General features: G+C 41.9%; 1 protein-coding gene across 4 annotated transcripts in view; it reads left to right on the top strand.

Moving 5' to 3' along the window:
• Positions 1–235: 235 nt before the first annotated feature.
• OCA2 (OCA2 melanosomal transmembrane protein) overlaps positions 236–25,436 on the top strand; it is a 229,999-nt gene continuing 204,798 nt past the window's right edge. The window contains exons 1-2 of one of the 4 annotated variants that reach the window (XM_024747301.1): positions 236–331; positions 22,838–23,107. In XM_024747301.1, coding sequence (XP_024603069.1) covers positions 22,860–23,107 — 248 coding nt within the window. In that variant the 5' untranslated portion in view covers positions 236–331; positions 22,838–22,859. Of the gene's footprint in view, positions 351–21,838; positions 21,883–22,813; positions 23,108–25,436 lie in introns of those variants that run through there. The other 3 variants (XM_024747303.1, XM_024747300.1, XM_024747302.1) reach the window with 3 other exon arrangements.

Below are 25,436 nucleotides of genomic sequence, written 5' to 3'. Positions count from 1 at the left end.
TTGGCTACCTTCTACAAGTAGAGCTTGACAAGGGCACAGCGAGGGCAGGTAACACCTGGCGTTCAGAGAGGGCTCAGGGCTTTGGCCTCTGGCCAGGAGCCTCCTGTCTTCATTTCCTGACTGTCTCCTGCAGCTGCTGGGGTGAGGGAGCAGGGGAGGGAGCGGGGACTTGCGGGGGGCTGCCTGTCGTGATGTCTGTGGGCGTGGCCAGGCAGGCAGGAGAACTGCAGAGCGGGCTGGGAGCGCCTGACTCCTGGGACTGCCTCCGTCACCATTCAGAGCTCTCACCTTGGACCATAAACTCACTCCTGGAGGAAGATCAAGTCTTCAGGTTAGTTGGGAGAGAGGAGGTGAGGAGCTAACCTGTTCGAGGGGGCCGGTGGGGTTTTCATAAGCCTGTGCTGAGCTGTTGCTTTAAGCAGCAAGGAGAGCTCCTCTAAGGGAAAATGCGCGAAGTCTAGACTGAGTAGCTGGTGTGAGAACACAGGCTCACTATGATGTCAAGCATTTCCTGGGTTTAATGGCTCACTGGGAGGCAAGTTCCCAGGACAAAGGGTGCCCGAGCCCGGGTGGGCCATGGGGATAAGGGGGAGGAGAATTTGGAAGTGTTCAGGCAGCAAATGTTCTGCCTGAACTGCTGGGTGGCATCTGCTCCCATTGCTGGCTTAACCCACGTGAGTGCTGGTCAGGCGTTCCTGTGGAATGGAATGTGCCAGGGTGAAAACATTGAACCCCTCTGAGCTGCTTCTCTGCACTCTGCCCACACACAGTGGAATAAATGGATTTAATGTCGCCAGTTCTTTCCAAGGACATGGATATTAAGCACAGGCATCCCTGGGTGTGGATATGTTTGGGTTTGCACACCCAGGCCTGGCCCAGGATGTCAGGACAGGTGTCTGGGGCTCCCACCACACTGGCCTGGCTGAGCACTGATTTAAGGGATGTGACAATTCTACAAGGTGCAGTGATTCTGAGGAAGAGCCAACAGGAGGCTGTGAGCAGGGTAGGCTGTTTCTATAGCCTAAATAAAGGCAGTCCACTGTAACCTACATCATCTAGCAAATGCCATCCCTGGGGTTTGCTTGTCAGAGGTGGGCATGTCCAGGCCCCTGGTGCAAGGCTTGCCAGGGCTTGGAGGGCCTTATGAGCTTGAATGCATCTGGGGATACCTGCTTGCACTTATTATAATTGCTAATAAGGATTAAATCTCATTAGAAACAACAGAGGTGAAAGCTCTAGGTAAACTGTAAAGGATTGCACAAAAACTGCTTCTTATTGCAAATTCAACTTACAAACACTTGAATGCAGTTGTTCAAATTAGGTGTAATGTGGGGGTGATTTAGGAACATAAGTTCCTAAAGTTTTACTGCACTGATGAAAAGCAAATGCTGATACTATTCTTGTTCTTTGAGAAGACGTGACACCCTTGGGGTTAGCTGAGGTCTGAGATCATCAAGAATCATGGGGGAGGGGGAGATCCTAGCTGCTGCTGGGGACTCAGCAGCCTAGATGCCTGAGAAAGGTTTTAAGCCTGAGTCCAGGGCATCATGTGTGTTTTGGAAAGATCACTGTGGTTAAGTGGTAGGGAGCAGTTGGGGGGCTCTAGAAAGCCACTGCTGAGTCCTGCCAGCTGAGAAGTGGCTGCACAGTCAGGTCAGGGGGCACTGCCTAGGTGAGGGGTCTGCAGGGTCAGAGGGAGTCGTCAGAGGCGCTCCTGGTTTGTGATATGTGCACCTGAACGGTCGCAGGGCCCCGGGTGAAGGGCCAGGTCTCAGGACTTCAATGGGGGTGTTTGGGCACCTTGGAGACATTGGGGTAGACAAAACGGCAGCTGGACACAGTGGTCTGGGCTGCAGAGGGGAACTGGGGAGTCACCTGTCCGCGGGTGAGAACCTCACTTGCTGGTTGGATTTTTTTTTTTTTTTGCGGTACGCGGGCCTCTCACTGTTGTGGCCTCTCCCGTTGCGGAGCACAGGCTCCGGACGTGCAGGCTCAGCGGCCATGGCTCACAGGCCTAGCCGCTCCGCAGCATGTGGGATCTTCCCGGACTGGGGCACGAACCTGTGTCCCCTGCATCGGCAGGCGGACTCTCAACCACTGCGCCACCAGGGAAGCCCCTGGTTGGATTTTACAGAGGTTTGATTCTGGATTTTGCCACGGGCTGCGCAGAGGCACTTGCTTGTTCCTCAGGGAGCCGCGCACCTGCGCAGGTCGCCCATGTGCAGGACCCCCGAGACCCCCAGCCTACAGGAAACACACTCTGCAGGAGTGGGAGCAGGATCCCGCCCAGCGCAGGTCTCTTTTCAGGTAGCAGGATCTGATCTCGGAGGGACAGCTGAGATGGGTCCTGAAGAGAGATCTTAGTTCCCTGCCCGGGAATTGAACCTGGGGAGCCTGGATGAAAACCAGGAATCCTCGCCGCTAGACCACCAGGAGCTAGAGGCTAGAAGCAAAGGGGACCTAGCTCTTTCCCCCGTTTGAAAGCAAGAATGTTTCAAGGAAGCAAAAACTGTAAAAACAGGTACAAAGTTTATTATTAAAGACACAGCACAACGTATGGGAGAGTGCACAGAGACGCAATTTGTTTATTTGAGACAGAGCAGGGCAGAAATACACACCCAGAGAGAAGGGGTATAAGCATCCTCTCTAATGAGGAGGAACGCAGTAAAAGTCAGAAACGGGGCAGAAATACACACTGGGAGAGGAGGGCGGGCGTCCCGAATGCGGAGCGCGGTACAGAGGCGATTTAAATCCCTTCTATAGGACAGTCCTTCCAGGTCTTTGTTTACCTTTGGTCAATTATCTTGTTTCTTTTTTCACACCTGACTGGTCCCAGGACCCTCCCCACATGCATGCACAACTTTTTGCTAAGCTGGATCTCACCCCAGAGGCCTGTGGGTGCATGTCCATACACACTATGGGGTGGCGGCCCCTCCCTTTTTGACCCCCAAGAAGCCTTCCTGCGCATGTGCAGACAGGGAAGTTTTCCTTGACCTCAGGAGTAGTCATCTTATCTCCTTACTTCAGCAGAGCTCAGCTTCTGCCACCAGCTTTGTCCTTGGAGTGTCAGGGTGAGACCAGAGCTTCAGTGTTGCTCCACTTGACAAACCCCAGTTGTCCGGCTCAGGGGTCCATCTATCTCCTACCTCAGATCTACCATCTCCCACAGTGGAGAGAGAGAGAGAGAGAGAGAGAGAGAGAGAAGAGAGAAGAGAGCCTGCAGCTGGGCTGGCAAAGCCCACTTCCCGGAGCACTGAGTGGGAGGGCAACTCTCCTAGCCTCCAAGCTCAGAGGAAGGCCACTCTTGTCCACTGAAAAAAAAAAAGCACAACCTAAAAGTTGAGAATTATACTTTATTCAGTGGACTTTCTGAGGACTCATGCCTCAGAAGAATAGCTCTGAGGGACTGCTTCGAAGAAGTAAGGGGGGAGCCAGGATATATAGGAGTTTTTGCCACAAAACCCAGGTAGTCGGAACATCAAAAGATTACTGTTAATTAAAAAGAACCAGACATCTCAAATTAAGGAGTTTAGTGCTTTTCTATATATGGGAAGATACTAGAGTCTGGGCTCACTTAAATCATTCCTTTGATATGCACGTCAGCTATCTAGGGCCGGCATCCCACATGCTTTTCTCCATCCTGAATCTACTCAGGGTGCACGGTCAGAAGTGGCTGCAGAGGCTGATTGCTCGATGGCCACAACATCCTTTGTTTACTGACATGGCAGGCAACATTCGTGGTCCACACTTTAAAATGAGAACATAAAGGGAAGCTTTTAACCAAGGTCGGTCATTGCAAGAGCCATCTGAAGGGATTAAGGATCAGACTTCACAGTCTGTGTCCTGGCCTGGAGTGGGATAAGGGCAAAGGCCCCTGCACTGCCCTTGCAGGGAAATGTCTGTCTCTGTGCACAGGCTGGGCTGAGAGGAGGCTGACTCCCGGCGGCCTCCACGGCCCCAGAGTCTACACCTGCACCTTCCCTGGGCTTTACCACCTAGAAAGAGTGCACCAAATTCAGTGGACCCAGCCACAGTCCCGAGGTTGCCGCCACCTGGACAGTTCTGCACCAAGAAGGAAGCTTTGGTCCTGAAGGGTGTGTTACGTGGAGAGGGACATTCCATGACTGGGGTGTCTTCTCAGGACTTAGACGTTGTCCATGGGAAGAGGGAATTGCCTGTAGAGTGATTTCTTTCTAGTAATAAAGTTTTCTCAGCAGCTAGTATGCTTTTTTTCTGTCTTCTCCTTTCCTTATTGCATTATGTCAAATGATTAAAGAACTTGGAGAAAGGTGTCCTTAAAATTTACAAAGAAACCATTTTCCATCTGATGTGTATTGCTGCTGCTAATTTATACACTACCGTAAAACCACCACGCTGGCATTGTATTCAGTAATACACTTTATTTAATTGGCATGCCTGTGCAGGAGAGGGCACCACATTCTCAGGACAGCCAGAACAGCACCACAACACACGCAATGCACCAAGGAGATGCTTGTTTAGGTGTGGTCTTGCTGGGCTGAAGGCCACTGAGGGCAGGTACCTAGGACTTCTTGCCTTCCACTTCCTGTCCCTCATGTCCCTGCTGCCTCATTCGCACCAAACCTGAGCTCTCCTCTGTAAATGCAAAGAAGTTCCATCATGCCCACAAAGCCCCAGCCAAGTTCTGCTGTCAGAGCCATTGGGAAGGGCTGCAGGTGCCTAGCCCTGGCTGGAGCGTGGGGAGCACGGCTCTATTGATCCCCTTTTCTCAACACCTCCATTGTTGAGTTTCCCCTCTGGCCCGGAGCAGCAAACAATGGCTGCTGGGCCAGGTTGGGGAGGGCACAGGGGTAGAACCCCCTGTCTTCCCCAGCAGGGCATGACCAGTGTCACCCCCCATGTGCACTGTCCCCTGGGCACCCTTGCACCCAGTGCTGTCATCTGATGAGCCCCTCTACCACACTCTGGACACATCCTCTGGAGCAGCAGTGAGGCCGGAGTAGCGTGGCCTGGAGCCGGGTTAGTAAGTATCAGCAGGAAGGGCCCAGGTGAGTGGGGAGCATGTTGTGTCAGTCCTGGGATACTAGCCAGAGCCTCAGGTAATTTTCAGTCTGCTGCCTCTGAGCTGGGACTGGAGGAAGCAAGTGCATGCACTCTTCAAGCGGAGTCTTGATTTCCTTCAGCCCTCTGGTAAGCCCCACTGGTTTTCAGATCAGCTAAGTGGGCTCATCCCCTTAGTGTCAGATCCCAGGCTTGGGGTGCCTAATACATGGCTTGAACCCGTCATTGCCTAGGGAAGATCCCTTAGTCTGTGATATCCCCTTCCTCTTCTGGGTCCCTTCCTAGGTATGTGGGTCCCAACTAGATCACGTCACCTCCCCTCCTACCAGACTCTGTGTGCTTGTTTCTTTAGAGCCTTGGCTGTAGATGAGCTGTTCTGCTAGTCTTCAGGTCATTCTCAGCAAGAGTTGCTCTATATGTAGGTATAGTTTTGACGTGTTCATGGGGAGAGGTGAGCTCAGGGTCCTCCTCTCCCACCATCTGATCCTGCCTCCTAACCACTCAGATATCGACAGGTGTTGACAGACAGCTTGGTTGTTTCCAGTTTTGGCCTATTATGGATAGAGCTGCTATGAATATTTGTATATAGGTTTTTGTGTAAGAGAAAGTCTCATTCATCTAGGATAACTGTCCAGGAGTGCAATTGCTGGGGCATATGATAGTTCTTTTATAAGAAACTGTCAAACTGCTTTCCAGACTGTCTATGACATGTTGCATTCCCACCAGCAGTGTGTGAGGGGTCCAGTCTCTGCCTGCTTACCAGCATTTGGTGGTGTCTCTATTTTTAAATTTTAGGTATGCAGTGATATGTCATCGTAATTTTAATTTGCATTTCCCTAATGGCTAATGATGTTAAACATCTTCTCAGGTGCTTGTTTGCCATCTATATATACTCTTCAGTGAAGTGACTCATATCTTTGTCCATTTTCTTTTTTTTTTTTTGCGGTACACGGGCCTTTCACTGTTGTGGCCTCTCCCGTTGCGGAGCACAGGCTCCGGACGTGCAGGCTCAGCGGCCATGGCTCACGGGCCTAGCTTCTCCGCGGCATGCGGGATCTCCCCGGACCGGGGCACAAACCCGCGTCCCCTGCATCGGCAGGCAGACTCTCAACCACTGCGCCGCCAGGGAAGCCCTCTGTCCATTTTCTGATTGGGTTGTTTCTTTACTGTTGAGTGTTGAGGGTTCTTTATATATTAGGGATATTAGTCCCTTTCTGATTATGTGATTGGCAAATATTTTCTCCCAGCCTGAAATTTGTCTTTTCATCCTCTTAAGTTTTCACAGAGCAAAATTTTTTAATTCTTATGAATTTCAATTTATCAAAATTTTTTTGTTTTATGGATTGTGCTTTTGGTGCCAGGTTTAAGGCTCTTTGCCAATCCCCAGATCCTGAAGGTATTTCTTAAGCTTTTATAGTTTTACAATTTACATTTAAGTCTGTGGTCCATTTTGGATAAACTTTCATATAAGATGTAAGACAGAGCTAAAAATTCTTCTCTCTCTCTTTTTTGCCTATGGATGTCCAATTGCTCCAGCACCATTTGTTGAAAAGGCTGTATTCCTTGCATTGAATTGTTTTTGCACCTTTGTCAAAATCCACTGAGCATATTTGTGTGGGCCTCTGTTCTGTTGCATTGATCCTTGTGTGTAAACCTCTGCCCCCACCACACACTCTTAGCTATAGAGTAAATCTGGTGATTGAATAGATTGGTTCCTCCCATTTAAATCTACTTTTTCTAAATTGTTTTAGTTATTCTCAATTATTTGCTTTTCCATATAAATTTTAGAATAATCTTATTTATATCTATAAAAAATCTTTCTGGAATTCTGATAGACATTGCATTAAATCCCAATTTTGGGAACATTGATATCTTCACTATATTGAATCATCCAATCTGTAAGCTTGATTTATCTCTCCATTTATTTAGATCTTCTTTTATTCCTTTCATCAGCATTGTGTAGTTTCCAGCATATGAGTCAGTAAATGTTTTAGTAGATGTATACCTATTTATATTTTTTAGCAATTGTAAATGGTATTATGTTTTTAATTTTGAGGTCGACCTGTTCATTGATAGTATGTAGAAATATTAGATTTTGAAATGTTTGTCTTGTATTCTATAACCTTGCTGAACTCACTTATTAGTTCTATGAGATTTTTGTAGGTTCCTTGGGGTTTTTTTTGTGTGTAGAAAATCATACCATCTGCCAATTGAGACAGATTTATCTCTTCCTTTCTACTCTGTATGCCTTTACTTCCTTTTCTTGTCCTATTAGCCTAGCTAGAATTCCAGTACTATGCTGAGTGGGAGTGGTGGGATTGGACATCCTTGCCTTGTTCCTGATCTTAGCAGGAAATCTTCCAAGTTTCTCACCATTAAGTATGATGTTAGCTATAGGTTTTTGGTAGATAATGTTTATCAGGTTGAGGAAGTTACCCTCTATTACTCTTTTTCTTGGAGTTTTTATCATGAAGGTGTGGAATTTTGTCAAATGCTTTTTTCTGCATCAATTAATATGATCATGTGATTTTTCTTCTTTAGCCTGTTAATATGGTAGATAATATCGATTGATGTTTTTATTAGCTTTATTGAGGTATAACTTACCATACCATACAATTCATCAATTTAAATGGTACAATTCAGCGGTTTTTAGTATATTCACTGAATTGTGTGACCATCACCACAGTCAATTTTAGAACATTTTCACCAACCCAAAATGAACCCTATACACATTAGCAGTCAATCCTCACTTTCCTCCAACAGTGTCCTCCTCCATCCATCCTAGGCAAACACTAATCTACTCCCTGTCTCTATAGATTTGCCTATTTGGAAGATTTCATATGTAAATGGAATTGGGCAATATGTGCACTTTTGTGACTACCTTCTTTCACTTAACATAATGTTTTCAAAGTTCATCCGTGCTGTAGCATGCATTGGTATACTCTTCCTTTTTTATTGTTAAATAATATTCCATTCCACATTTTATTTATCCTTAATCAGTGATCAACATTTGGGTTGTTTCAAAAACAATACAAAAAAGTATTCATAATACTTTTAAAAAGCGTATGCATAATACTTTTTGAGTATTAAAAATGCTTTTATGAATATTAATGTACAAGTTTTTGTGTGAACATATGTTTTCATTTCTCTTGAGTATATACCTAGAAGTGGAATTACTGGTTCCTATTTAACATTGGTCAACCTGTGAATATTGAACCAGCCTTGAGTCCCTGGAAAAAGCCCTACTTGGTCATGGTATATAATTCTTTTCACATATTGTGGAATTTCCTGTGTTAATATTTTGTCATGTTTTTTTGCATCATAGTCATGTAACGTACTGGCCTGTAGTTTTTTTTTGCACTGGCTCTATCTGATTTTGGTATCAGGTAATACTGGCCTCATAAAATTAATTGGGAAGTGTACCTCATCTTCTGTTATCTGCAAGACATTGGGTAGGATTAGTGTTAATTCTTCTTTCATTGTGGGGTAGAATTTTCAGTGAAATCATCTTGGCCTGGAAGTTTTTTGGGAGGGAACTTAAAAATTCAAACTCAACTTACTTAATAGTTATAAGGATATTCAAATTATCTTGTACTGGGTGAGTTATACTAATTTGTGCTTTTTTAAAGAATTGTTCCTTTTCATTTAGTCAAATTTATGTTTGTAGAGTTGTTCATAGTGTTCGATTATTATCCTTTTGCTGTCTGGTGGTCTGTGGTGTTATTCCCCATTTCATTCCTTGTGTTGGTAATTTCTATTCTCTTTTTTCTTTGTCAGTTGTGCTAGAGGTTTGTCAATTCTACTGACGTTTTTGAAGAACTTGTTTTGGTTTCGATTTTTCTGTTTTCTATTTTGTTTTATACCTTTTATTTTCTTATTTTTGTTTGCTTTGGGTTTGTCTTGCTCTTTTTTTTCTAGGATATTGAGAGGGGAGATTAGATTATTGATGAGACTCTTTCTCCTTTCTAATTTGAGCAATTAGTGCTGTAAGTTTCCCTCTCATCACTGCTTTAGCTGTGTTCCACAAAATTTGATATGTTATATTTTCATTTTAATTCAGTTCAATATAATTTTGGTTTACCTTGAGACTTTGTCTTTGACTCCTGGATTATTTAGAAGTGTGTTTTTTAATTTCCAAGTGCACAAATTTTTGGCCTTTCTGTTATTAATCTCTAATTTGGTTCCATTGTGTCTGTAAAACACACTGTATATTTCAATTCTTTTGAATTTGTTGAGTTTTTTTAATGGCTCAAGGTGTATCTGGCCTTGATATATGTTCTGTGGGCATTTAAAAAATGTTTTGCTGCTGTTGGGAGGATTATTCAATAGATATCAATTAGATCCCATTTGTTGATGGTGTTGTTCAGTTCTTCTGTATCCTTGCCAATTTTCTGTCTTGTTCTACTGATTGCTGATAGAGAAACGAAATATCCAGTGCTATAACTGTACATGTCTGTTTCTCCTTTCAATTCTGTCAGTTTTCCATCACATATTTTGAAGCTCTGTTGTTTGGTGCATACACATTTCATATTTCTATGTTTTCTTGGTAAACTGACCCATTTATTATTATACAATATCTCTGTCTGTCCCTAGTACTTTTCTGTGATATGAAGTTTACTGTATCTTGTACCAATACAGCCACTCATGCTTTTTTTGGATTAATGCTTGAATGATATATCTATTATCCATCTTTTTACTTTTAGTCCACCTATCTTGTTATTTTTGAAGTGAATTTCTTGTAGACTGCACATAATTGAGTTGTGTTTTTTAATCTACTCTGCCAATCTCTGCATTAAGTTTTGGATTCAGACCACTTATATTCAATGTAATTTTGATATGTTAGGGCTGTGGGTTACTTAAATATATTTTATAATCCCATTTTGATTTATAGTATTTTTAAATGTATCTTTTATAGCTTTTCAAAGTGGTTGCTCTACATATTAAATTATGTATACATTACTTGTCACAGTACTGTTGTCATTATTTTATCAGTTTGAGTAAAATCTAGAAATCTTACCTCCTTCTCCATTCTTTTTTTTTTTAAAGCCTGGATGCTAATTATAAAATATAATCATCAGGGCTTCCCTGGTGGCACAGTGGTTGGGAGTCCGCCTGTCACATTTATATATATATATATATAAATATGTAAATAGGTGTATTGGGGTGGAGAGGCACATATAAATTTTATGGTTGGGGTACTGTTTTTTATGATTTAAAAAAATTTATTGGAGTATAGTTGATTTACAGTGTTGTGTTAGTTTCAGGTGTACAGAAAAGAGAATCAGTTATACGTATATATATATCAACCCTTTTTTAGATTTTTTTCCCATACAGGCCATTACAGAGTATTGAGTAGAGTTCCCTGTGCTGTGCCATAGGTCCATATTAGTTACCTATTTCATATATAGTAGTGTGTATATGTCAATCCCAATCTCCCAATTTATCCCTCCTCCCTTTAGCCCCTGGTAATCATAAGTTTTTCTTTTTTTAACATCTTTATCGGAGTAAAATTGCTTTACAAAGTTGTGTTAGTTTCTGCTGTATAACATTGTGAATCAGCTATAGGTATACATATATCCCCATATCCCCTCCCTCTTGGGTCTCTCTCACACCCTCCCTATCCCACCCCTCTAGGTGGTCACAAAGCACCGAGATGATCTCCCTGTGCTACATGGCTGTTTCCCACTAGCTATCTATTTTACATTTGGTAGTGTATATATGTCCATGCTACTCTCTCACTTCGTCCCAGCTTACCCTTACACTTCGCCCTCTCTGTGTCAAGTCCATTCTCTATGTCTGCGTCTTTATTCCTGTCCTGCCCCTAGGTTATTCAGAACCATTTTTTAAGATTCCATATATATGTGTTAGCATGTGGTATTTTTTTCTCTTTCTGACTTACTTCACTCTGTATGACAGATTTTAGGTCCATTCACCTCACTACAAATAACTCAATTTCGTTTTTTTTTAATGGCTGAGTAATATCTCATTGTATATATGTGCCACATCTTCTTTATCCATTCATCTGTTGATGGACACTTAGGTTGCTTCCATGTCCTGGCTATTGTAAATAGTGCTGCAATGAACAGTGTGGTACATGTCTCTTTTTGAAATATGGTTTTCTCAGGGTATATGCCCAGTAGTGGGATTGCTGGGTCATATGGTAGTTTTTTTCTTTTAGTTTTATAAGGAACCTCCATACTATTCTCCATAGTGGCTGTATCAATTTACATTTCCACCAACAGTGCAACAGGGTTCCCTTTTCTCCACACCCTCTCCAGCATTTATTGTTTGTGATTTTTTGATGATGGCCATCCTGAACAGTGTGAGGTGATACCTCATTGTGGTTTTGATTAGCATTTCTCTAGTGATTATTGATGCTAAGCATCCTTTCATGGGTTTGTTGACAATCTGTTTATCTTCTGTGGAGAAATGTCTATTTAGATCTTCTGACCATTTTTGGATTGGGTTGCTTGTTTTTCTGATATTGAGCTGCATGAGCTGCTTGTATTTTGGAGATTAATCCTTCATCAGTTGCTTCACTTGCAAATATTTTCTCCCATTCTGAGAGATGTCTTTTCATCTCATTTATGGTTTCCTTTGCTGTGCAAAAGCTTTTAAGTTTCATTAGATCCCATTTGTTTATTTTTGTTTTTATTTCCATTTCTCTAGGAGGTGGTTCAAAAAGGATCTTGCTGTGATTTATGTCAAAGGGTGTTCTTCCTATATTTTCCTCTAAAAGTTTTATAGTGTCTAGCCTTACATTTAGGTCTTTAATCTATTTTGAGTTTATTTTTGTGAATGATGTTAGGAAGTGTTCTAATTTCATTCTTTTACATGTAGCTGTCCAGTTTTCCCCACACCACTTATTGAAGAGGCCTTCTTTATCAAAAATAAGGTGACCATATGGGTGTGGGTTTATCTCTGGGCTTTCTATCTCATTCCATTTATGTATATTTCTGTTTTTGTGCCAGTACCATACTATCTTGATAACTGTACCTTTGCAGTATAGTCTGAAGTCAGGGAGCCTGATTCCTCCAACTCTATTTTTCTTTCTCAAGATTGCTTTGGCTATTTGGGGCCTTATGTGTTTACATACAAATTGTGAAATACTTTGTTCTAGTTCTGTGAAAAATGCCACTGATAGTTTGATAGGGATTCATTGAATCTGTAGATGGCTTTGGGAAGTATAGTTATTTTTAATAACTATAGTTATTTTAAACTATAATCAACTATGTTGATTCTTCCAATCCAAGAACACAGTATATCTCTCCATCTGTTTGTATCATCTTTAATTTCTTTCATCAGTGTCTTATAGTTTTCTGCATACAGATCTTTTGTCTCCTTAGGTAGGTTTATTCCTAGGTATTATATTCCTTCTGTTGCAATGGTAAATGGGAGTGTTTCCTTAATTTCTCTTTCAGATTTTTCATCATTAGTGTATAGGAACACAAGAGAATTCTGTGCATTAATTTTGTACCCTGCTACTTTACCAAATTCATTGATTAGCTCTAGTAGTTTTCTGGTAGCATCTTTAGGATTCTCTATGTATAGTGTCATGTCACCTGCAAACAGTGAGAATTTTACTTCCTCTTTTCTGATTTGGATTCCTTTTATTCCTTTTTCTTCTCTGATTGCCATGGCTAAAACTTCCAAAGCTATGTTGAATAACAGTGGTGAGAGTGGGCATCCTTGGCTTGTTCCTGATTTTAGAGGAAATGGTTTCAATTTTTCACCACTGAGAAAGATGTTGGCTGTGGGTTTGTCATATATGGCCTTTATTATGTTGAGGAAAGTTCCCTCTATGCCTACTTTCTGGAGAGTTTTTATCATAAATTGGGTGTTGAATTTTGTCAAAAGCTTTTCCTTCATCATTGAGATTATCATATGGTTTTATCCTTCAGTTTTTTAATATGGTGTATCACATTGATTGATTTCCATATATTGAAGAATCCTTGCATTCCTGGGATAAACTGCACTTGATCTTGGTGTATGATCCTTTTAATGTGCTGTTGGATTCTGTTTGCTAGTATTTTGTTGAGGATTTTTGCATCTATGTTCATCAGTGATATTGGCCTGTAGTTTTCTTTCTTTGTGACATCTTTGGTTTTGGTAACAGGGTGATGGTGGCCTCATAGAATGAGTTTTGGAGTGTTCCTCCCTCTGCTATATTTTGGAAGAGTTTGAGAAGGATAGGTGTTAGCTCTTCTCTAAATATTTGATAGAATTCGTCTGTGAAGCTATCTGGTCCTGGGCTTTTGTTTGTTGGAAGATTTTTACTCACAGTTTCAATTTCAGTGCTTGTGATTGGTCTGTTTATATTTTCTATTTCTTCCTTGTTCAGTCTCGGAAGGTTGCGCCTTTCTAAAATTTGCCTATTTCTCCCAGGTTGTCCATTTTATTGACATATAGTTGCTTGTAGTAATCTCTCATGATTCTTTGTATTTCTGCAGTGTCAGTTGTTACTTCTCCTTTTTCATTTCTAATTCTGTTGATTTGAGTGTTCTCCCTTTTCTTTTGATGAGTCTGGCTAATTAATGGTTTACCTATTTTATTTATCTTCTCAAAGAACCAGCTTTTAGTTTTATTGATCTTTCCTATTGTTTCCTTCATTTCTTTTTCATTTATTTCTGATCTGATCTTTATGATTTCTTTCCTTCTGCTAACTTTGTGATTTTTTGTTCTTCTTTCTCTAATTGCTTTAGGTGTAAGGTTAGGTTGTTTATTTGAGATGTTTCTTGTTTCTAGAGGTATGATTTTGTTGCTATAAACTTCCCTCTTAGAACTGCTTTTGGGTTTTGGGTCATCGTGTTTTCATTGTCATTTCTTTCTAGGTATTTTTAAATTTCCTCTTTGATTTCTTCAGTGATCACTTCATTATTAAGTAGTGTATTGTTTAGCCTCCATGTGTTTGTATTTTTTACAGACTTTTCCCCTGTAATTGTTATCTAGTCTCATAGCATTGTGGTCGGAAAAGATACTTGATACAATTTCAATTTTCTTAAATTTACCAAGGCTTGATTTGTGACCCAAGATATGATCTATTGTAGAGAATGTTCCATGAGCACTTGAGAAGAAAGTGTATTCTGTGGTTTTTGAATGGAATGTCCTATAAATATCATTGAAGTCCCTCTTGTTTAATGTGCCATTTAAAGCTTGTGTTTGCTTATTTATTTAGATTTTGGATGATCTCTCCATTGGTGATCATTGGGTGTTAAAATCCCCTATTATTATTGTGTTATTCAATCTCCTCTTTTATGGCTTTTAACATTTGCCTTATGTATTGAGGTACTCCTATGTTGGGTGCATAAATATTTACAATTGTTATATCTTCTTCTTGGATTCATCCCTTGATCATTATGTTGTGTCCTCCTTTGTCTCTTCTAATAGTCTTATTTTAAAGTCTATTTTGTCTGATATGAGAATTGCTACTCCAGCTTTCTTTTGATTTCCATTTGCATGGAATATCTTTGTCCATCCCCTCACTTTCAATCTGTATGTATCCCTAGGTCTGAGGTGGGTCTCTTGTAGACGGCATATATGCAGTTCTTGTTTTTCTATCCATTCAGCTCATTTGTGTCTTTTGGTTGGAGAATTTAATCCATTTACATTTAAGGTAATTATCGATATATATTTTCCTATTACTATTTTCTTAATGGTTTTGGGTTTGCTTTTGTTGGTCTTTTCGTTCTCTTGTGTTTCTCCCTAGAGACGTTCCTTTAGCATTTGTTGTAAAGCTGGTTTGATGATGCTGAATTCTCTTAGCTTTTGCTTGTCTGTAAAGGTTTTAATTTCTCCATTGAATCTGAATGAGATCCTTCCTGGGTAGAGTAATCTTGGTTGTAGGTTTCTCCCTTTCATCACTTTAAATAGGTCCTGCCAGTCCTTTATGGCTTGCAGAGTTTCTGCTGAAAAGTCAGCTGTTAACCTTATTGGGATTCCCTTGTATGTTGTTTGTTGTTTTTCCATTTTAATATTTTTTCTTTAATTTTTGATAGTTTGATTAATATGTGTCTTGGCAAGTTTCTTCTTGGATTTATCCTGTATGGGACTCTCTGCACTTCCTGCACTTGACTATTTCCTTTCCCATGTTAAGGAAGTTTTCCACTATAATATCTTCAAATATTTTCTCAGACCCTTTCTTTTTCTCTTCTTCTTCTTGGACCCCTATAATTCGAATATTGGTGTGTTTAATGTTGTCCCAGATGTCTCTGAGACTGTCCTCAATTCTTTTGATTCTTTTTTCCTTATTCGCTCTGTGGTAGTTATTTCCACTGTTTTATCTTCTAGGTCACTTATCCATTCTTCTGCCTCAGTTATTCTGCTATTTATTCCTTCTAGAGAATTTTAAATTCCATTTATTGTGTTGTTCATCGTTTGTTTGCTCTTTAGCTCTTTTAGGTTCTTGTTAAACGTTTCTTGTTTTTCCTCCATTCTATTTCCACGATTTTGGATCATGTTTACTATCATTACTCTGAATTCTTTTTCAGGTACACTGCCTATATCCTTTTCATTTCTTTGGTCTGCTGGGTTTTTACCTTGCTCCTTCATCTGCTGTGTATTTCTCTGTCTTCCCATTTTGCTTAACTTACTGTGTTTGGGAGTTTCCTTTTTGCAGGCTGCAGGTTTGTAGTTCTTGTTTTTGGTGTCTGCCCCCAGTGGGTAAGGTTGTTTCAGTGGGTTGTGTAGGCTTCCTGGTGGAGGGAACTGGCGCCTGCGTTCTGGTGGATGAGGCTGGATCTTGTCTTTCTGGTGGCCAGTACCATTGGGTGGTGATTTTTGGGGTGTCTGTGAACTTAGTATGATTTTAGGCAGCCTCTCTGCTAATGGGTGTGGTTACGTTCCTGTCTTGCTAGTTGTTTGACATGGGGTGTCCAACACTGGCTTGCTGGCCGTTAGGTGGAGCTGGGTCTTAGCATTGAGACAGAGATCTCTGGGAGAGCTCTTGCCAATTGACATTATGTGGGGCCGGGAGGTCTCTGGTGGTCCAATGTCCTGAACTTGGCTCTCCCACCTCAGAGGCTCAGGCCTGACACCAGGCTGGGGCACCAAGATCCTGTAAGACACACAGCTCAGAAGAAAAGGGCAAAAAAGAAATAAAAAATAATTTAAAATGAAAAACAAAATTAATAAAAAAAGAAGAGAGCAACCAAACCAATAAACAAATCCAACAATGATAACAAGTGCTAAAAACTATACTAAGATAAACATAAAAATCAGTAACAAGTCAGTTGCAGACAGCAAACCCCAAGTCTACAGTTCCTCCCAATGTCCTCTGCATCAATTTTGGGTTGATTCGTTGTCTATTCAGCTATTCCACAGATGCAGGGCACCTCAAGTTGACTGTGGGGATTTTATCTTCTGCTCCTGAGGCTGCTGGGAGAGATTTCCCTTACTCTTTGTTCACACAGATCCTGGGGTTCAGCTTTGGTTTTGCCCCCACCCTTGCATGTAGGTTGCCCTGTCTTCTGTTCCCACCCAGACAGGATGGGGTTAAAGTAGCAGCTGATTAGAGGGCTCTGGTTACTCATGCTGGGGGGGTGGGTATGGTATTTATAATTGGAATGCAGGGCAAGCCTGTGGTGGCAGAAGCTGCCGTGACGTTGCAACAGCCTGAGGTGCACTGTATGTTCTCCTGGGGAGCTTGTTGCTTGATCATGGGACCCTGGCAGTGGCGGGCTGCACAGGCTCCCGGGAGGGGAGCTGTGGATAGTGACCTGGGCTTGTACACAGGCTTCTTGGTGACTGCAGCAGCAGCCTTAGCGTTTCATGCCAGTCTGTGCTGATAGCCGTGGCTCGTGCCCAACTCTGGAGCTCGTTTAGGCAATGCTCTGAATCCCCTCTCCTTGCTCACCCCAAAATAATGGTCTCTTGCCTCTTAGGCAGGTCCAGAAATTTTCTCAGAATCCTTCCCGGCTAGCTGTGGTGCACTAGCCCCATTCAGGCTCTGTTCTTGCAGCCAACCCCAGTCGTCTCCCTGGGGTCTGACTTCTGAAGCCAGAGCCTCAGCTCCCAGCCCCACCTGCCCTGGCGGGTGAGCAGAGAAGCCTATCAGGCTGGTGAGTGTTGGTTAGCGCTGATCTTTTGTGTGGAAACCTCTCCACTTTGCCCTCTGCACCCCTGTTGCCATGCTCTCCTCCGTGGCTCCAAAGCTGCCCCCCTCCCACTCCTGTCTCCACCAGTGAAGGGGCTTCCTGGTGTGCGGAAACTTTTCTTCCTTCACAGCTCCTTCCCAGAGGTGCAGGTTCCATCCCTATTCTTTTGTATTTTTTCTTTCTTGTTTTGCCCTACCCAGGTACGTGTGGATTTTCTTGCCTTTTGGGAAGTCTGCCGGCATTCAGTAGGTGTTCTGTAGGAGTTGTTCCACATGTAGATGTATTTGTGTGGAGGAAGGTGATCTCCATGTCTTACTCCTCTGTCATCTTGAAGGTCCCATGTCCCTCTCCATTCTTTTTTTTTTTTTGCGGTACGTCGGCCTCTCACTGTTGTGGCCTCTCCCGTTGTGGAGAGTAGGTGTTCTGTAGGAGTTGTTCCACATGTAGATGTATTTGTGTGGAGGAAGGTGATCTCCATGTCTTACTCCTCTGTCATCTTGAAGGTCCCATGTCCCTCTCCATTCTTTTTTTTTTTTGCGGTACGTCGGCCTCTCACTGTTGTGGCCTCTCCCGTTGTGGAGCACAGGCTCCGGACGCTCAGGCTCAGCGGCCATGGCTCACGGGCACAGCCGCTCCACGGCATGTGGGATCTTCCTGGACCAGGGCACGAACCCGTGTCCCCTGCATCGGCAGGCGGACTCTCAACCACTGTGCCACCAGGGAAGCCCCCTCTCCATTCTTTATCTTACCAATTTGTGACAAATTGTCTTAAATATTTCCTCTACATACATTGATAACCATATCAGAGAGTGTTACAATATTTGCTTCAAAAATCAAACATAATGTAGAAAATTCCAAAAGAGAGAGAAAATGTATTGTATTTGCTCTTACTTTTCCATTTCCATTATTCTTTTCACCTTCTCGATGCTCCAAAATTTCTTCTCTTAATCTTTCTTTTTTTGTTTAGAGAACTTTCTTTGGCCATTCTTTTAGGATAGGTCTGCTGGCAACAAATTCTCTGTTTTCTTTCATCTAAGGTCTTGATTTCCCCTACATTCCTGAAGAATATTTTCACTAGATAAAGGATTCAGGGTTGACAGTTCTTCCTTTCATTACTTGAAAAATATGGTGCCACTTCTGGTCTCCATGGTTTCTGTTATTTGAATTTTTCCCCCCTGTACATACATCTTCATTTTTCTCTTGATGGCTTCAAGACTTTTTCTTTGTCTTTAGTTTTCAAAAGTTTGACTACAGTATATCTTGGTGTAGGTTTCTTTGGGTTTATCTTCTTTGGGTTTTACTAAGCTTCTTTGATGTGTAGATATATGTGTTTTGTCCAATTTGGGGAGTTTTCAGCCATTATTTCTTCAAACACTTTTTCAACTACATAGTATTTCTCTTCTCCTTCTGGGATTCTCATTACATGAAGATTATATCTTTTGTTATAGTCCCACAGGTCTCTGAGGGTCTGTTAATTTTTTTCCTCTTTTGTTTGTATTAGGTAATTTCTATTGTTCTAACTCCCAGTTCATTGGTTCTTTTCTGTTTCCTCCATTTTGCTATTGAGCCATCTATTGAATTTTTAGTTTTGCTATTGTGTTTTTCAGTTTCATTTGGCTCTTCTTTGTTGAGGCTTTCTATTTCTTTGCTGAGACTTTCTAGTTTTTCATTTGTTCCAAGTGTCTCTGTTATTGCCTGTTGAACCATTTTCATTTTAGCTGTCTTAAAACTCTTTGTCAGATAATTCCAACATCCCTGTCATCTTAGTGTTCTCATCTATTTTCTTTCAAGTTGATATTTCCTTGGTTTTCACTGTAACGGGGGATTTTGATTGAAACTTGCACATTTCAAGTATTATGAGTCTCTAATTCCTATTTAAGCTTTCTGTTTAGCTGGTTTCCTCTGACACCATTCCAGCAGAAGGGCCTAGTACTGCCTCATTGCTGCCAGGTGGGATTAGAAATCCAAGTTCCCCACTTGGCCTCAGTTGATATCATGGTAGGGAAGGATTCCTTGTTATTTCTGGGTGGTGGTGTGGGAGATCTGGCTGCCTACTGGGCCTCTGCTGATACCTTCCTGGATGGGAGGGATAAGGTCACCTCATTACTGCTCCTCATGTGGCCTCCAGGGACACAGTTGTGACATGGTCTCACTACTGCAGTGGTGAATGTTCGTTTTGTCTACTTGGCCTGCTCTGACACCTCACCAAGGAGGTGTTTCTCTTACTGCAAGGTGGGGCTGAAGTTCAGCTTCCCCACTCTTGGTCTCCACCTACATGGTGGGGGGTGTGCATAAGGAGGAGGTTGGACTCCCTAGCACCCAGCAGGGATGAATGTCCCAGCTCCCTATTTTCCTTCTCTGACCACCTCAGTGGGAATGGGGGACCAGGCCCCTTATTACAGCCTGGTGAGGCTGGGAGTTTAGGCTCACCACTTACCCTTTGCTGTCTGGATAAATGTGGGTCTACAGTGTTTGGCTTCAGTAGAGTAGTGCCTAAAAGTTTTCTATCCTACTAGGCTGCCACATTCATATTCCTTTGGCTAGAGAGGGCAGACTTTTCTTGGGGCTTTTTTGGTCTACATCTGTTGGTGTTTTCAGGTTGCTGACATCTTCAGCACCCTGTCTGGGATATATGAGACATGATAAAAATCCAAGAACACAGCCTCACTGCTGTGTCATTTCTTGGGTCCCTAACTTGTTTGCCACCTTCTGTCCACCTTTCAGAGTCTTCTTATGGTTGTTTTATATAAAATGTCAGGGTTTTCATTGTACTTAGCAGGAAGAAGAGGGAAAAGTAATTCTACTCTATGTTCCTGGGAGCATAAGTCCTGAGATGTACTTTTTTAGTGTTGATAGTATGTTTGCATGCTAGCCTGAATGATTTTGGAGAGAAGGAGGAAAAAATGTAACGTAGCAGTCTGAACAGGTGAGAGTGGGTGGGCTCCATTGTACCCAGTAGGGCTACAGGCAAGCATGTCCTTGGAAGGCTGGGTACTTCAGCCTCTGGTTAGCTTCTCAGCATGTCTACCTCCCATGTAACCAGCTTCTGTGGTTGTGTACTCAGAGCAGCTTCCATTTCCTTCTTGGACCCTGGCTGATTCCATCAGTGAAGGAAGAAAGAGGCAAATTCAGTAGCTGAGACTAGAAAGGAGGGAAGGTATATAGGGATTTAGGGAGGGAGGTGGAGGAGAGCAGGAGTGAAAATTGACTTGGGAGATGCAGTAGGATTGCTGGGCAGTGCTGGGACCCACTGAGAACCCTGCATGTGGAGGCCAGGTGAGACCAGCAGCAGCACCCAGGGTTCTCCTTGGCCACATTCAGCCACTTAAGTGGAGGCTCAGAGTGGGCAAGTCAGGTTTGGGGTCTTGCCACGTGACAGATAGACTCCAGGGTGGCCCCCATGATCCCCACTGTCTGGTGTTCACACTCTTGTGTGATGATCCCCTGCCCTGGAGTGAGGGTGGGACCTTTAACTGGCTTCCAACCAATAGAATATGGCAAGGGTGATGGATAGGATGTTACTCTTTGACGGCTACATTACATGAAGTTCTTCCTTGTTAGTTGACTCGCTCTGGAGACTCTTGCTGTTCCTTGATGAAGTGAACAGACCTGTTGGGGTTCACATGGCAAAGAGCTGCAGGAAGCCTGTAGGAAGTGAGGGTGGTCTCCAGCCGACAACCAGCAAGCAGCTGGGTCCTCAGTCCTGCAGCCACTGGGAAGTGAATTCTGTCAGCACTGAGTGATCTTGGAAGCTGATTCCCAGCGCAATGACACTTGAGAGCCTAAGCAGAAGACCCCCCTAAGCCTGCCACAGCGACCCCTGAGCCACCAAAACTCTGAGATTATAAATGTATATTATTTTAAGCTACTTATTTTGTGGTAATTTATTATGCAGTAATAGAAAACTCATATATCTTGTGAACTTGACAGAATGTAAGAGGAGGCAAATAAAAGGAGGGTGTTTGCTGGACCACAATCTCAACTGGGAAAAGGGAGTGAGGACGTGTTGGCTGACATGGGAGCAGGCAAGTGCTGGAGAGGCACTCACAAAACTGAGAGCCCAGGGTGTAGATGGTGAAGCCAAAAAATAACAGCAAGTATAGCAGTGGGTGGGAAGGATGGCGAGAGAGAGAGAGAGAGACCTTAAGCTGGGGCCCAAATCATTGAAGTATGAAGGTGGGACCTGGCCAGGGAGACAGTAGTCAGTGTAGTAAAGGTTGGGTGGTGTATTCCAATGGCAGCTGGAGTACGTTAGGGAGGGGAGAAGATGGCAGTGGAGAGCTAAGAGGATAACTCTGTTAAAGGGAAAGAGTGGGACCCAGTGTGTGATGAAAATGTGGGGTCCCTTGTTCAAAAAGCAGGAAAAAGTGCCGTTAACGGTCCTACAATATAAAAGATTTTCTTTTCTTCCACCGTCTCTTGACTTGTCGTGGTGTTTTAAATTGCTATTCTAAGTAAAGAAAAATTAAAAATTTAAATTATTAGCATACATTTTATTGTTCATCTGTATATTGTGCAACACCTGTTTAAAATACAAATATGAGAGCATTTAACTTGTAGGTGGAATCACGGGAGTCGCACAAGTTGTATTTTCGTGTAGTTCAAATGTGCATATGGAGTTTATTCTTACCAGGTGATGGAAACATTGCATGAAACTAACTCTAATATTTTTGTTTTGTCTTTTGATACAAGTACATTCTATCAACACTCTCTGCCACCTTCTTACTGATGAGTAAATCATCTTCTCAATGTAAGTTTTGGGTTAAAGTAGGGAAATCATAGCAATAAGAAAATAGTAGGACTTCCTTGGTCATTTGTGTTTCTTCAAAAGCTGTTGCCTTTCTGTATTTAAAGTAAATTCTTGTTCCATCAGAAAGTGTGGGCTTTTGGGCTGTGAGCACCCCCCGCCCCCACTTACTCAGTTGTAGACATAACACACTGACCTTGTACCTGCTTGGACTCCCACACATCCTGGGTCCTCCAGAATTTGTGATCATGGGGCATTGCGAGCCTCTGTGAGTTGGGTGACAAGGAGTGGTGGACCCATGAATTGTACTCACTTCACCCAAATGTAAACAAATAAAACGGTAATGGGTTAAAACATAAGCTCAAAAGCAGGACACCATAACCTTGCAAGTATAGTGATTTTTCTCATTTTTGTAATAGGTATTATTATTTTCTCATTGCAAGAGTATTAATTTTCTAGATGCAAATATCATTAAAGCTGTAGCTTAGACAAAGACAAAGAAGAAAGCCTGAATCATCTGTACCTCTGCCACACAAAGGTAGCCATACTTTAGAGGCTGTGTCTTTTTGGTTTTCTGTTCTATGTATATTCTAGGTACATATTTATTTCAAGAGATATATCCCAGTGTATCAATGGCGTTTACTACATTTCCCAATGTCAGTATCTCTAGAGGATATTTATGTTTGCATAATATTTCCTACTATGCACATATCACAATTTACCTAACTAATGCCCTGTTGTTGAGTAGTTAGGTTACTGCTAGTGTGAAATGTGCTAAAATGTTCGTTCTTGGAGATGAACATACACTTTTTTCCATATATTAGATGCTGAGACAGGGGAAGGGCCTTGTTATAAGAAGTGTTCTACTGTACCATTCAGTAGTATGAATTCCCCAAGATAAAAATGATATTCACAGTTTGCTTTTTATCAACAGTTGATTCTTTCTGGCTGACTCTAGTGAGAAGAGTGGCAACAGAAACATGCACCTAGAGAACAAAGATGGCAGGCTGACTTCTGGTATGCTGGAGATAGAGATACATCAGACATCAGCTCCCATGACTGCTGGCTTGGGAGGGCCGGGGCTGGTGGGACTCAACACCAGCAGCCATAGGCCACAGCAGGGAGACAGCAAGGAAGACTCCCTGAACCCCTACCCCAGTGGGGGCCCTGGGCAGAGCTGCTGGGCTCCTGTGGACCAGAATTTTGGCTCATTCCTCGCGAAGTGGAGGTGAGTTTAAAACAATTTTATCTTGTGAATGTGGAATTTACAAGTACTGGGTTTTCTTGAGCATAGTTCTCTCACATTTTTTGTGGGAAAAATTTCCAGATATTCTGCAAGAACCTTTCCAGCATTAGATCACTTTCCTGACCTGTTTTGAATGAATGCTACTTCTAAAATGCGGCTAATGTAAATCCAAAAGATAATAAAAATAGAAATAAGATCAGTTACATCACCTGTGTAAGTATTTTCTTAGAGCTATTAAAATCAGGGTATAGGTACACAGAAAGCAGGAAGGAAGAGTGTGTTAAGTTATCTAGTGCTATGCAACAAACTCCAAAATTCAGAATCTAAAAACAACAAATGTTTATTTTCTCACAGTTTTGTGAGTCAGGAATCTGGGCATGGCTTAGCTGGATCCTCTGCTCAGGGTCTTTTACAGGCTGAGAACAAGTGGTCAGCTGGGGCTGGCTGACCACGGTTCAAGTGGGCAAGGTCTGCTTCCAAACTCGTCTGTGTGATTGTTGGCTGGGCTCAGTTCCCCCCGGGCAGATGGACTGAGGTTCTCAGTCCCTTGCCAGGAGGCCTGCTCCATCGGGGCAAGCATGAGAGACAGTTCTTTGTAACCTAATCACAGATGTAACTTCCCATCACTTTTGCTGTGTGGGCCCATACTGAAGGGGATGGGATCACACAAGGGTGTGAACACCTGGAGTGGATCACTGGGGGCATGTAAGAGGCTGCCTGCCACAAACGTAGAGGAGAGGAGGAGAGAAAAATTGTGAAAGGCTAAATGGACCAAAAAGATGACTGGTGTTTTTTATAGAAAACTATGTATGGAGCCCTCCTAGGTTATCTATATCTTCTCATTGTTTACAACTGATCTGAAAACTGATGACAATGCAAATGATTCTCATCCCAAGAAATACATTTGAAGTGTGTCTGATGGAATGAATTGTCCAGTTTTACACTGATTTTTTAATTCAGTTCAACATTTCTAATTGCCTATATATGTGTGGTTTCTTTTTCTTATTGGTTTCCTGTAATTAATGAGTTAAATAAAATATTTGATATGTGTTCATGTCACATATGTATGGCAGTCATGATTTTATCTTCTTTTTATACTTACAGTTTTATTGAGATAAATTGACATATAACACTGTGCAGGTTAAAGGTGTACAGCACGATAATTTGACTTACATACATCATGAAATGATTACCACAATAAGTTTAGTGAACATCTGTCATCTCATATAGATACAACATTAAAGAAATAGAAAAAAATTGTTGTCCTTGTAATGAGAGCTCTTAGGATTCATTCTCAACAACTTTCATATACAACATGCAGCAGTGTTAACTATAGTCATTGTGTTGTATATTACATCCCTAGCACTTATTTATCTTGTAACTGGAAGTTCATACTTTTTGACTATCTTCATCCAATTCCCCCTCCCTAAGCCCCTGACTCTGGTAACCACAAATCTGATCTTTTCTGAGTTTGTTTATTTTTTGAAGTATAGTTGACCTACCACACCATGTTAGTTCCTCATCCACAACATAGTGATTCAATATTTCTATATATTTCAAAATGATCACCACAAGTCTAGTTACGATCTGTCACCATACAAAGATATTACTTAGTTATTGACTGTAATTCCCATGCTGTACATTTAATACTGTGACTCATTTATTTTGTAAGTGGAAGCTGTACCTCTTAATCTCTCTCACCTATTTCTCTCTTCTCTCCACACCCCTCCGTCTGGCAACTAACAGTTTGTTCTATCTGTGACTCTTTTTCTATTTAGTTATATTTGTTCATTTGTTTTGTTTTTCAGACTCCACATATAAGTGAAATCATACAGTATTGGTCTTTCTCTGTCTGACTTATTTCACTTAGCATAATACCCTCTAGGTCCAACCATGTTGCCACAATTAGCAGTACTTCATTCCTTTTTATGGCTGAGTAATATTCCATTGTATATATATGTCTGTATATATACATACACACCACATCTTCCTTTTTCAGTCACCTATTTTTGGGCACTTAGGTTGCTTCCATATCTTTTTTTTTAAATAGATTTGACTCTCCTTTTATTTTATTTATTTATTTATTACTTCACTCTGTATGACAGACTGTAGCTCCATCCACCTCACTACAAATACTCAATTTTGTTTCTTTATATGGCTGAATAATATTCCATTGTAAACATGTGTCACATCTTCTTTATCCATTCATCTGATGATGGACACTTAGGTTGTTTCCATCTCTGGGCTATTGTAAATAGAGCTGCAACGAACATATTGGTACATGACTCTTTTTGAATTATGGTTTTCTCAG

The sequence above is a fragment of the Neophocaena asiaeorientalis genome, unplaced genomic scaffold (assembly GCF_003031525.2).
Source record: "Neophocaena asiaeorientalis asiaeorientalis breed wild unplaced genomic scaffold, Neophocaena_asiaeorientalis_V1.1 scaffold236, whole genome shotgun sequence".
In the NCBI taxonomy this organism is placed as follows: domain Eukaryota; kingdom Metazoa; phylum Chordata; class Mammalia; order Artiodactyla; family Phocoenidae; genus Neophocaena; species Neophocaena asiaeorientalis.
Note: the sequence above shows the minus strand (reverse complement) of the source record. Positions and strands in the feature narration are given on the sequence as shown.